The sequence below is a fragment of the Heterobasidion irregulare genome (assembly GCF_000320585.1).
Source record: "Heterobasidion irregulare TC 32-1 unplaced genomic scaffold scaffold_06, whole genome shotgun sequence".
Lineage (NCBI taxonomy): Eukaryota > Fungi > Basidiomycota > Agaricomycetes > Russulales > Bondarzewiaceae > Heterobasidion > Heterobasidion irregulare.
Genome location: NW_009258202.1, coordinates 2,446,983 through 2,460,518, shown reverse-complemented (window position 1 = coordinate 2,460,518; position 13,536 = coordinate 2,446,983). Strand labels below are relative to the sequence as shown.

General features: G+C 55.1%; 3 protein-coding genes across 3 annotated transcripts; 1 reads left to right on the top strand and 2 right to left on the bottom strand.

The window, feature by feature from the left end:
* Window positions 1-944: 944 nt before the first annotated feature.
* Window positions 945-2,566, top strand: HETIRDRAFT_452572 (uncharacterized protein; the record flags this gene model as incomplete). The annotated part of the gene is made up of 3 exons (XM_009549546.1): window positions 945-1,692; window positions 1,762-2,420; window positions 2,510-2,566. 3 exons carry the CDS (start codon window positions 945-947, stop codon window positions 2,564-2,566), a joined length of 1,464 nt encoding a protein of 487 aa, XP_009547841.1.
* Window positions 2,567-4,971: 2,405 nt separating this feature from the next.
* HETIRDRAFT_427943 (uncharacterized protein) lies at window positions 4,972-6,745 on the bottom strand (the record flags this gene model as incomplete). Its single annotated transcript, XM_009549545.1, has 4 exons — window positions 4,972-5,355; window positions 5,479-5,618; window positions 5,690-6,389; window positions 6,440-6,745. The coding sequence occupies 4 exons, from the start codon at window positions 6,743-6,745 to the stop codon at window positions 4,972-4,974; spliced, it is 1,530 nt and encodes a 509-aa protein (XP_009547840.1).
* Window positions 6,746-8,738: 1,993 nt separating this feature from the next.
* Window positions 8,739-12,610, bottom strand: HETIRDRAFT_452570 (uncharacterized protein; the record flags this gene model as incomplete). The annotated part of the gene is made up of 4 exons (XM_009549544.1): window positions 8,739-9,935; window positions 10,031-11,673; window positions 11,760-12,142; window positions 12,198-12,610. The coding sequence occupies 4 exons, from the start codon at window positions 12,608-12,610 to the stop codon at window positions 8,739-8,741; spliced, it is 3,636 nt and encodes a 1,211-aa protein (XP_009547839.1).
* Window positions 12,611-13,536: the final 926 nt, after the last annotated feature.

The window sequence follows — 13,536 nt, the reverse complement described above, 5'->3', positions numbered from 1 at the left end:
TAGTTATTGCTAACAGTCTAGCATTGTATAAGTATCACAGGTTGCTAAACATGCATACTTGACTGTCAAATCAAGCACTCTAGCTCTACACTCTTTTTTATTTTAAAACCCAAGCACTATGCCAAAAAAAATAGTTGGGCATTATAATGCTGTAGCATTATAATGCCAAGTCTTGGTATCATAATATATTAAGTTTAGCATTATATTTTTAATAACTCAATTTACCATGTAGAGATCGGCATAGAGGCTATTACTAAGTCAATACCAAGGATAATAATCAATTGCAATTTCCATTGTGATAGCATCATAATCTATCACAATGTCCTAACTTATTTCTCATAATGCATCATAAAGTCCTATAACATTAAGGCCTTATGATACATTATAAGGGCTTATCGTCAAGGTTTACTTTTTCCAATATATTATCATGAATGTTGATTCAAGCCAGCCCTTGTACAGTCTTGATAACTGCAATGACCACTAAGGCACTCACCGAATTTATGTGGCATTTTTTGCATTTTATTGTGTGTGACAAAAGTCCTATGACATAAGAGTTAAAGATTATCCAGAGTTTTATCCCAGGGTTTACTGTAGGACAAATTTAAAGAAAATGTCTGAGCTTAAACTCAATGTTATGTTATAGCTTTATCCTGGGATAAAACTCTGGTGAAATTTTGAGTTTTTTTAGGTCATTTCCTCGGACAAACGAAAACCAAAACTTTATTATTATCCAGGGTTTTTGTCCACGGTTTATCCCGGGAAAAACCCTGTGGTGCACGCAGTGGGGGGAGCGGACAACAAGCGGAGATATCGGCAGCTACCGGACACGGCCAAGTTATTCCCGCGCCGACGTCCATCGTTATGAATTTGGCTGTAAACATCCGACAGCTCGTTCCGCCTGGTAAGAGGCTATCAATTTCGCCACTCGTTTTCGTAAAACCACCATGACACCAACGGCTATCACAACATTAACGACTATCACGACATCAACGGCTATCACTCCAGAATCCATCTTGCCCGCTCTTCTTTGCCGTCTGGCCCCTTCTGGCTCTACTACTCGCCTGAATCACCTCTCTCGAGATGTCCACAACGATTCTCAAAAAACACCTAAGCGAATCGCCTCCCTCCTAGATGCAATTGCCTCAATCAGTGTGGAAAATCCTAAGGGCGATGTTGTCGCTGTTGCTCTTGACAGCGGTGAGGACTCGTCGATCTTTGTCGCTTCGAACACTGGCGTGTCGACACGGCTTGTTGCCCATCTTACAGCTGTGGGGGCCTTGCTTTGCAAGATCAGCAAGGCAGTCCCAGCCGATAAGCAATCGCCTACCCAGGTCGACAGGATTTTTTACGACGACAACATCATCGAACTCGAAAAACAACTCACCATCCAGGTCTACCGATTTTCTTGGCGCAAGTTGCATGCTCGTTTTTCGAAGCGGGCGGACATGTTCATTGATAGCCTCACCTTTGTCAAGCAGTGGTACTCCGATAAACCAAAGATGGTGGAGGTACACAAGCGCTGCAGCAATCTTCTTCGGATTTTCAAAGACCTTTGCAAGCGCATCGTTCCTTCCTGCCCAGGCAACGCAGAACTTCTTCACATCCACGAGATATTTATTACCATGACAAAGAGTTTGGGCCCTCATCTGAGCGCCGGATATTCCGACTTGGACACTATTCAGGGGTGCATCGGTGCGTTTCTGTTTCCTGCTCCTACCTTGGGAATTCATTCTTTTTAGTGCACTGATGAATCCTGAACAGACGATCATGGAGAGCTCGACGCCTTCATTCCTGTACGACGCTACCTCGAAAAGGTCCTCTCGCTCTCGCGTTCTGGATATGCATTATTTCTGGCGGCTCATTCTCGAAAGCTCAAGCCATTCCTCTCGAAGCCTCTCAAGATCGTTTCTATACCGCCTCGCCTGGACAGGGAGTACCGTGCCGATTTTTACCATTCAGCCTTTCGCAAATTTTGTCAGGACCAGAGCGACGTGATGCAAAAAATCAAAGGAGATCTGCATCAACAGAAGATCCCTACGGAGTTCTCCAAGCTCTCAGACAATCTTCGTGACATGATGCTGGACGAGGAGTGGAAGAATAGGATGGTCACGCCGTTAGGGGCTGCGTTGCAGAAGGAGAAGAACTCTGCTATCAAGCTGGACGAACGTGGATTATCTGGACGCGCGCGCGTCCACTGTGAATGCTTGCTCATCGCGCATTTTGTGAAGAACACGGCATCTCTTCGACCATACGACTATATCGGATTATCAAAGCTCTTGTGTTATGGATGCCACAGCTACTTCCGCGCATACAACATGACCCACCCAGGCAGGAGATTTCACGCCAGGGGCACGCATGGCAAGGTCTATATTCCATGGGTGCCACCCACTCTCGAAGACGGAAGTGAGAACGACGTGCGGGTGCGCATGTGTGAATCCATGCTAGAAGACTTGGATGTGGTGTGGTCAGCATCTCAACAGAGGATGTCTGACAGCACTGATGCCTCTAGATCGAGTATGATACGAAATCCAGACGGGTGGAATACAGAAGACGAGATGATTGGTGAGCGATTTGTTTGCATCTCACGTATGGCGCATCTGACGACTGAATTGTCCGTTCAGATCAAATGGAATCATCGCTATAGAGAGCCGCTTACATGCCTTTTAGACATGCGCATGCAGTATTCTTCGTCTATGAATGTACATTATCGCCTCTCAAACACAGTGGTCTCTCGCATTTCCCCACCCCATACATCTTGGCCATGCTGTTAGCCGCGCAACCTTTGAATGTAGCAGTCTCTAAATCCAGCCTTGCTCTGCAGGACAATATTTCGATGGACACGTATCGTTTGATAAGTCACCTATGTTGACGGGGTCTCTTTGTTCCCTATTCTTCTGTTACTCTCAAATTTTGTGCTTTAGCCCTCCTTCCACGGCACAATCCATGCAGATGCTCTCAAACACCGACTTCGCATCGCCAAATAGAAAATTTGAAAAATGGTACATCGGCAGATGGCTGCTGGGTATATGTCCTCGAACGAGATAATGTATTAGAAAACCCAGGATTTACCATTATTTGCATTCCACATCCATCTATCCATGCATCTGTTCGCAAGCCGCCAAGTGACAGTGTATTTCCATGCCCGCTATGAGTTCTCTTTCACCTTCTCTGCCCTTCAGAATTTACACATCATGCCTCACGACGCGCTTCAGTTGTCGCCCCGCCTTCTCAGGCCACATCCAGATTATGCGGATGCTGCACCTTTTTGCAAATTTTCGCTCACTGGGTTCGCAGCCGTTTTTTTTTCAGGAGCTGCATGCCGCCGCTAGGTTATAGCACGATTGACGGCCCGAGGGCACGGGCGGACCAAGTTTGGACACATTCGTCCAAGCCCAAGGCAGGTGCGAGTAACGCGTACATACGCGAGAGACTCGAGACTGTGCACCGCTCGCGGCTCTCAGGCGGCGCGCGGACGGTTCGCGTGTATAGTCAGTCAGATGCACGGCAGCGCTGTCCGCCCCTAGAATGAAGCGCATGAGCCTCATAACCCTGAACCAAGGGCGTTGTGCGTGCGTGTGAAAGAGAGCCTCGACGGCAACAAGAATCGGAGAATCGGGATGCAGAGCGCTGCGGGCGCGCGTCGAAGCGGCGGAGGCAAGTGATCGGATAAGCAAGCGAGCGAGATAGCGTGTGAGTGAGTGAGAGTACTCATGAGTGGGTGAGTGTGTTTGATGCCAGAATGTTGAAGGCGCGGCGCGCCTCGGAGCGGATGAGTCATGGTCCCCCATACTCCCGCGCGCGTGTGCATGAGGGTAGCGCCCGTCGCTAGAAGGATAATGGATACATCCCGCAGGCATGAAAGCCGTCGACGGTGTGCGTGGGCCGCCGCTTCGACGTGCGCTCGCAGCGCTTTGCATCCCGAGTCCTGTTGCCGTCGGGGCTCTCTTTCACACGCACGCACAGCTCCCTTGGTTCGGGGTTATAGGGCTCATGCACTCCATTCTAGAGTCGGACAGCGCTGCCGTGCGTCTGACTGTACACGTGCGCCGTCCGCGTGTCGCCTGCGAGCTGCGAACGATGCACAGCCGCGGACTGGTGAGCAAAACACTGCGAGAAGGTGCAACATCCGCATAATCTGGATGTCACACGAGAAGGAGGTCCGACAACTGAAGCACATCGTGATCCATAACGTGCAAATTCAGAAAGGGGCAAAGAAGGTGATGTGTCGCAAGAAAACTCATAGTGGGCATGGAAATACGCCGTGATTCGGTGGCTTGCGAACGGACGCATAGGGAGGCAAATCATTGAAAATCCCGGGTTCCCTGATGTGTTATCTCGTTCGAGGCTCGAATATGTACCCAGCAGCCGGCTGCCGATGTAGTAATTTTTTTAATCTCTATTTGGCGATGCAAAGTCGAGACCTTGAGCATTTGCATGGATCGTGTCGTGGGAGAAGGTCTAAAACACAACGGTTGAGAGTAACAGAAGGGTATGAAACAAAGAGACCCCGTCAACATAGGTGACTTATCAAACGATACGTGTCCATCGAAATATTGTCCTGCAGAGCAAGGCTGGATTTAGAGACTGCTACATTCAAAGGTTGCGCGGCTAACAGCATGGCCAAGATGTATGGGGTGGGGAAATGCGAGAGACCACCGTGTTTGAGAGGCGATAATGTACATTCATAGACGAAGAATACTGCATGCGCATGTCTAAAAGGCATGTAAGCGGCTCTCTATAGCGATGATTCCATTTGATCTGAACGGACAATTCAGTCGTCAGATGCGCCATACGTGAGATGCAAACAAATCACTCACCAATCATCTCGTCTTCTGTATTCCACCCGTCTGGATTTCGTATCATACTCGATCTAGAGGCATCCATGCTGTCAGACATCCTCTGCTGAGATGACGAACACACCACAGCCAAGTCTTGTAACATGAACTCGCACATATCCACCTGAACACCGTTCTAACTTCCGTCTTCGAGAGTAGGTGGCACCCATGGAATATAGACTTTTCTATGCGTGCCTCTGGCGTAAAACCTCATGGTCGGGTGGGTGATATTGTATGCGCGGAAGTAGCTGTGGCATCCATAACACAAGAGCTTTGATAATCCGATATAGTCGTATGGTCGAAGAGATGCCGCGTTCTTCACAAAGTGTGCGACGAGCAAGCATTCATAGTGGACGCGTGCGTGTCCAGATAATCCGCGTTTGTCCGCCTTGATAGCAGAGTTCTTCTCTTTCTGCAATGCTGCCCCTAACGGCTTGACCATCCTATTTTTCCACTCTTCGTCCAGCACCATGTCACGGAGGTTGTCTGAGAGCTCGGAGAACTGCGTAGGAATCTTCTGCTAGCGCAATTCTTCTTCGATTTTTTGCATCACGTCGCTATGGTCCTGACAAAATTTGCAAAAAGTGGGATGGTAAAAATCGGCACGATACTCTCTGTCCACGCAAGGCGGTATGGAAACGACCTTAAGAGGCCTCGAGAGGAATGGTCTGAGTTTTCGAGAATGAGCCGCCAGAAATAATGCATATCCAGAGCGCGTGAGTGAGAGGACTTTTTCGAGGTAGCGTCGTACAGGAAGGAAGGTGCCAGGATCCAGATGAATGTCTATGCAGGAGTCGTCAGTATATGAACAAAAGAACGAATGCGTAAGTCAGAAGCAGAGAATAGAGACGCACCAATGCCGCGCTGGATAGTGTCCAAGTAAGAATATGGGGCGCTCAGATGCGGTTCCAAGCTCCTTGTCAGGGTGATAATATACTCGTGGATGCGAAGAAGTTCTGCATCGCCTGGGCAAGAAAGAACGATGCGCTTGCGAAGGTTTTGGAAAATTCGAAGAAGATTGCTGCAGCGCTTGTGTTCCTCCACCAACTGTGGTTTTTCGGAGTACCACTTCGTGACAAGAGTGAGGCTACGAATGAACACGTCCACTCGCTTCGAAAAACGAGCATAAAACTTGCGCCAAGAAAACCGGTAGACCTGGATGGTGAGTCGCCGTTCAAGTTCTTTGATGTCGTCGTTGCGGAAAATCTCGTTCACCAGGGTAGGCGATCCCTGATCCGCTGGGACTGCCTTGCTGATCTGGCAGAGCAAGGCCCACACGGATGTAAGATGGGCAACAAGCCGTGTCGACACGCCAGTGTTCGAAGCGACAAAGATCGACGAGTCCTCACCGCTGTCAAGAGCAACAGCGACAACATCGCCCTTAGGATTTTCCACGCTGATTGAGGCAATTGCATCAAGGAGGGAGGCGATTCGCTTAGGTGTTTTTTGAGAATCGTTGTGGACATCTCGAGAGAGGTGATTCAGGCGAGTAGTAGAGCCAGAAGGGGCCAGACGGCAAAGAAGAGCGGGCAAGACGGATTCTGGATTGATTGCCTGAGATGTCATGGTGGTTTTGCGAAGATGAATCGCTGCGTGCACCGCACGGTTTTTCCCGGGATGAACTTTCTTGGCGCAAGTTTCACGTTCGTTTTTGGAAGTGGGCGGACACGTTCATCCATGGCCTCACCCTTGCCACGCAGTGGTACTCTAATCAACCAAATATGGTGAAAGTGCTCAGGGACTGTAGGAAACTTTTTGTGATCTTCAGAAGCCTTTGCACCGGCATAATTCTTCCCTGCCCAACCGACGCGACGCTTCTTAACATTAACAGGACTTGTACCGCCTTGGCAAGGAGTTTGGAATCTCATCTGAGCGCCCCAGATTCTTACTTGGATAGCATACAGGTACATTGGTGCATCGGTGTCTTCTTACTCGCTCCTTTTTTTGTGCGCTGATAAATATTGCAATCAGACCTTCATTTAGATCCCGGCACCTTCCTTCCTATATGATGCTACCTCGAAAAAGTAATGTCGCTCACGCGCTCTCAACATACATTGTTTCTGTCGGCCCAGTCTCGAAAGCTCAAGCCATTTCTCTCGGAACCTCTCAAGATCGTTTCCATACCGCCTTGCATGGACAGGGAGTACCGTGCCGATTTTTACCATTCAGCCTTTCTCAAATTTTGTCAGGACCATAGCGGCGTGATGCGAAAGGTCGAAAGAGATCTGGGCCAACAGACGGTTTCTGCGAAGTTCTCCGAGCTCTCAGACAACCTTCGTGACATGGTGCTGGACGAGGAGTAGATGAATAGGGTGGTCACGCCGTTAGGGACGGAGTTACAGAAGGAGAAGAACTCTGCCATCAAGCTGGACAAACGCGGATTATCTGGACGCGCACGCGTCCACTTTAATACTTGCTCGTCGCACATTTCGACAAGAACAGGGAGTCTCTTCAGCCATACGACTATATCGGATCATCAAAGCTCTTGTGTTATGGATGCCACAGCTACTTCCGTGCGTCCGACTTGACCACCCAAGCAGGAGTTTCTGTGCCCGGGGCACGCATGGAAAAGTCTGCCTTCCATGAGTGCCACCCACTTTTGAAGGAGAAAGTGAGAATGAGGTGCGGGTGCGCCTGTGCGAAATCATGCTACATGACTTGGGTGTAGTGTGGTCTTCATATCGGCGGGGGACATCTGATAGTACGGATGCCTCTGGATCAGGGGATATCATTCCAATGGACGAGGGAGAGTTCGCACCAGAAGACAGCTTGGCTGGTAAGCGATTCGTTTCCATTCCAAGTGTTGCACATCTGATCTCCGAGTGGTCCATTCAACACACATACAAGAACTCTTTCCAGCCCATGAATCTGCATCATAGCCTCCCGAACACGGTGATCCTTAGCTCTCGCCTTGTTCATCCGTCCCAGCTACCCCACTTGAGCCATGCACTCTTTCAATTGAACAATCATCCAGCTCAGCCTCGCCTTCACAATACTGTTTATCTGCACGCGTGCGAGCCGTCCGCGAATCTCAACATGGTCAAAAATAATATGTCCGTCGATATCGTCTGATGAACTACCCAGGCTGATGAGGCCTCTCGTTCCCTCCTCTTACGTGACTGCTCACCTCTATTTTTTGGCCCTCCTTCCGATACTATGGAGTTGCATCGACTTGGCATCGCTAACTAACATCTCAGATGTTAGTACATCGGCTGCTAGGTACACATCATGCGGGGAACCCGTTATTTATTATAATTTGCACCTATCTATCAGTGCGTCTGCACGTTGCCGTCTTTGAGCTTGCGGTCTTTGCACAAACTTCGATGTCCCGCATCGCAAGGCCACTAGCGGCTGTCATAGAACGCACGCGGGGATACGGGAAAATCCACCAGACGGCTCTCAGTTTCAATTCACGCATGAGAGTCGAACGTTCGAACGTACGTACGTACGGTCCGCTGAGTATAACGCAAGTATACAGAGCGCGAGGAAAGGAGATCCAGCGCCCGCAGTGCCGATAGTGTGACGAATAACAAAACAACAACAACAACGGCCGCACGAATCGTGAGCGGCGGCAGCGACTAGAGTAAGTAGACACATAAGGGAGCAACGAAGGCGGTACGGGCGGCAGCCGGCATAGAGCGGGGCACACCACGAGCAAAGAAGACGACGACGACAACAACAACAACAACAATAACGGGAACATGAGAGGATAAGGGTGCAACATGGAGCAGAGCACAACACGCACGGGAGTACAACACACAACGGCGCGGGCGGACGTATGCGCGGGCGCCACAGATTTTTTACACACAAACAGGACATCCCAGGTCCGTCGGCCCGTTCTCGAACAGAGCACGAAAGCCGGCGATACAAACACAAGCACGGACGCAGGCGCAGACGCGCGCGTCACCGGATGGCCGCGCCGAAGGGGTTGTACCCCGCGCTGCGCACGGCGGCGGGGATCAGGTTCTGTGGGTCCGACGGGCGGAGGTGGAGCGTCGCGTGCGTGGGGGCGGGCGAGGCCGCGGGCGAGCGGCCGGGGAACGGGGAGTGCGGCGGGGGGAGGTACGTCGGCGACGGCGGGGGGTAGGATTCGAGCGCATACGGCGCGCGCGGGGGCGCGGGGGGGAGGGGGCGTGGGAGGTGCCGCGGGGAGGCGTGCGGGGAGGTGAGCGGCGGCGGGGAGAGCGTGCGGAGGTGGAGGGAGGGCGAGAGCGTGGAGGGGTAGGCGGAGGGGGAGGGGCGCGGCGAGTGCAGGCCTGTGGAGCGGTGTGGGGACGGGGAGCGCGAGCGCGCGGGCGCGGGGTCTGCAGATGACAGCAGGGCGGCGGGATGTGCGGTGGTGTGGTACGATGCGGAGGAGGAGGAGGAGGCAGAGGCGGTGTGGGCGTGCGTGCGGGCGAGGGTGGGGCGCAGGGGGTACGCGAATAAGGCCGAGGACGAGGAAGGCGTCGGCGTGTGGTGCGCTTGGGGTGCCGACGCCGATGATAACGACGCATTGGGCGAGTGCCGCGGGGATGTGGGCACGCGCTGGTTCAGGGGCGGATTCGGCGGGGGGTACGACGCCGACGATAGCGATGCATTGGGCAAGGGACGCGGCGAGCGCGCGGGGGACGCGGATTTTCCCCGCGACCTTGCCGGGTGCTGCGCCATCGCCGACCCAGGCACGAGCCCGAGGGAGTACGAATTGGACGGAGGCGCAGCCGGTGGCGACCCGAGCGACGATCGCGGGGTATGACGCGACGAGGGGTACGCCTCCGTCCCGGTCGCGGTCCTGTTCCCGTCCCTGCTCGCCCCTGCTCGCGGGTTGAGGGCCGCGGCGCCCCAGCCGTCGTGTTGCAGCTGCTGCTTTGAGAGATTCAGATCCGGCGCAGACGCCGCGAACACAGGGGGCGGCTGGAACCGTACGCCCTCCGCAGGCGGGCGCGCCGTGCCCACGAGCGCGGAAGTCGACGCGGCGTTCGCGAGCGTGCGCTCTCGCAGGCGCTGCATACCCACGAGGTGCGGATGCGCGGGTGGGAGCGGGAACGCAAGCGTGAGCGGGGGGATCGGCGGCGTCCACGGCGAGGAGTCCGGCGATGGCGGCGCGGCGTTCGTGAGCGGCTGCCATAAAACAAAACGCGACGCGCACGCACGGCGGTCAGCACGCGACAGAAACCGAGGTGCGGGAAAGAAGCAAGGGGGCCCTGCACACTCACATTATCGCGCCGGCCGACCGGCGTCGGCGGCACCACATCGATGCTGCGACCCGCCCTCCCACGTCGCCATTCCCGCGCGCCCTCCCTCGAGCTCACTGTCCCCGTCACGCTGCCCCCAGACCCGCTTCCGGTCGCCGTCACCGGCGTCCCAGCGTACGACTCCGTCCGCTTCGACCCGAACGTCGCCGCCCCCGTTCCGAACGTCCGCACGCTGCTCCCGCCGCTCCCAGACCCGCCCGGCGTCCTCGCTCCCGCGCCGGTGTGGGTGTGGGTGTGCACCGTGTCCGTCGGCGTCGCAAAGTCCTCGCCGTCATGCGAGATGAGCAGCACCCCGCCCGCGTCCACGTCCACGACCACGCCCACACCTCTCCCACCCGCGCGCTCCTCGCCCTCGCCCTCTTCCTCGCCTCCTTCCTCCCCGGGATTCGCCACCGGCTCATACCTGTACCCATTGCCATTGCCATACTTAGACCGATAACCCTGCGTCACGTCGATCGTTAGCGGTGGGCCGACGCCAACGTCCCCACCAGAAACCCCCAACCTCATTCCCATCCCCATCCCCATCCCCATCCCGACCCCCATCAGCGGCAGCGGCATGGCCTCGTCCCGCTCCTCCGCCTCATACTCGCTCGTCCGCATGCTCCCCTCCGCCCTCGTGCGCCCGCTCGCACGCGACCCCGCCGTGCCGCGCCCGTACGCCCCGTCAGCCTCCCCTGCACCCGCGCCTGCACCCGCGCCTGCACGTGCACCTGTGCCAACACCCGCGCCTGCACCCGCGCCTGCACGTGCACCTGTGCCAACACCCGCGCCGCCGTCCTCGTCCGACGAACCCTCCGACTCGTCCCCGTCGATCCGGAAACTGCGCGACGCGCGCCGCGGCACGACCGGCACCGCGCGCCGCCTGCGCGCGCCCAGCCCCACGCGCGAGCCCAGATCGAGCCCAAGCCCAAGCGCAGCCTCCCACGCCCGGCACGCGGGCGCGGCCCACGGCCCGAGCCACGTCTCTCCCTGCGTCTCCGGATCCGGATCTGGCACAGGGGGCGGTGGCGCTGCGGTCAAAGAAGACGAAGCAGACGATGACGAGGAAGACGATGCCGCGTGCACGTGCGCCGGGTGCATCCGGATCATCGGCGCCGCCTCGCCCACCTCCACGTCCTCCGCCACCGCCACCGCTTCTCCGCTCCTGTACGCCGCCGCCCTGCTCTCCCTGCTCTCCCTGCTCTTTCGCTCCGCCAGCGCGCCCGCGCTGCCCGTCGCCATCCCCAGGCCCGACGCCGTCCCGTCAATGTCCCACCACGCGGACGCGCGCTTCGGGCGCACGCGCCGCGCGCACAGAAAGGCGACGTACGGGAGGTGCAGCGGGAGGCGCGGGCGCACGTGTGGGATGCGCGCGCGCGCGCCGCTGAAGCCGGACGAGGTCGGGCTGGGGGCCGTGTCGGCTGCGGCAGTGAGGTGCGGGAAGGGGGTGGGGCGCGCGCGCGCGTAGGAGCGGTGGCGGTGGTGGAGGCGGTGGAGGAGGAGCGCGAGGGCGAAGAGGACGAGGAGGCCGAGCCCGACGAGGATGGGGGCGAGGATCTGCGTCGCGGTCCATCCCTCTGTGGGTGGGGGCGCTCCCAGGGGCGCGGCGGGCGGGGGCTCCGACGCTGACGAGGGCATGCGAGGGACGGCGCGGCGAGGGATCAGAGTCGGCGTGAGACATGGGGTGAGGGGTGAGAGCATAGGCACGCACCGAGCGCTCCTTCCGGCGCGATGTCCACATTGACAGGCGCGGGGTGCGCGCGCGCGATGAGGAGGCGCACGCGCGGGACGCTGCGTGCGGGCGTGGTGCTGTGGAGTATGGATATCGGGTGCGGGTGCGAATTGGGCGACAGCCGGCGGTGGGAAGGAAGACGGGAGTTAATTAGCGCTGCTACTGACAAGGCGGGTGAAACGGGGGCAAGGCCAAAAATAGGTGGACAGCGTGGGTGATAAGGGAACCAACTCGGGACGCGCGGACAAGAGCGAGACACGACAAAGGAGGTATGACACGCGGATGGGGACAGATGAGGATGGGGGTGGAAGACGTCTTTTGAAGGGAGGGGGGCACTGGATGCCTTATGGGTGGGGGCGTAGCTGCAGTGCACCTCTCGTCGCGACGAGGCGGTAAACAATAGAAACCGAGACGCACGACGCGCAACGCAATTGGGCACACATGTGGGCGTGGATAATGGCGCGAACGGGAAGAGGAATCGTGCGATGGGCCGCAAAGAGGAAAAAAGAAAGGAGGAATAACCAGTGATCGGGAGGGACGTACAGAGAGGAGGGGACAAGTGCTGCGCGCGTCGTGGACAGATCGCACAGAGCGAGAGAGCACGGATAGCTAGGAGTGTGCGTATATGGGACAAGGGGAGGGGCAGAGGGAGTGTGGGACGGCTGTGAGCGAAGGGATACCAGGTGAGCGCGCGCGCCGAGGACAGGTGGAAACGGGATGCGCACGATGGCCTGAGGACGCTGGCTCTGGCTCTGGATATGCGTCTGGGGATGTTTGGCAGTTTGCACCGCGATCGTACGAGAGGGCAGGCGAGAGGGAGAGCCGGACATGACATGTGCCGAGTGAGGACGGCTGGAGGAGTTCCCAGGAGATCGAGCAAAGAGCAAGCGAGCGAGTGACCTGCCTATGATCTTCTACCCCCGGCCATCATTCTGGTCGCCGCCCTGCTCATCCGGCCGCCTGGCGCGGAGCCGCCCCGTGCCGCGAGACGCGTGAGCTAAGCGTCGAGCTGTCACATCCCACCCCGTCTCGCGTCTAGATTGTCTGGGAAGATGGATGGGGGCATGTTGGCTTTCGATTGCATCCTTCGGACAATGATCCGACACTGTCACAGTGTCTCCGTTGATCACACCCCACTGCCAGTCTCACATACCATCACACATTCTCTATGATTGTCCACTAACACCCCCCTTTGACATCTGGGAAATCAATCTTTTGTATTATGCTCTAATTAGTTCTATTTATGCATAATTCAGAATAATTAGGATTAGAGATTATTTGCTTACCCTCCCTCTAAACCTGTTCTAATTAGACATAATTTTCCTAAATTAGGAATTATTAGGATTGATTATAGCTTGAAATTTCAGAAAAATAATAATGAATCAAGCATCACAGTTCTCATAGCCTTCTTATAGAGTTATGTTTATTAAAGCACTGGTTGGATACCTAAATACAGAATATACCTTACAACTAACTTGCCTTTTGCCAGAATTGAACCAGCAACCTCATATATATAAGCACCCAAGACAAATGCTCTAAGCTACTAAGCCATAAGGTCTAATATATTGACTTGGTAGTCTAAATAAGTAGACATATTATAGGCAATCTCAATATCTCTAGTTTATTCAATATTTAACTTTCTTCTATCTTATAAATAAATAGGTTAATAAATACCTAAAAAGTCATGTTTGCTGAAATTTAGTTTAAACACTAGCTGATAAGATAATAACCCAATGGAAAATAAATAATACACTCT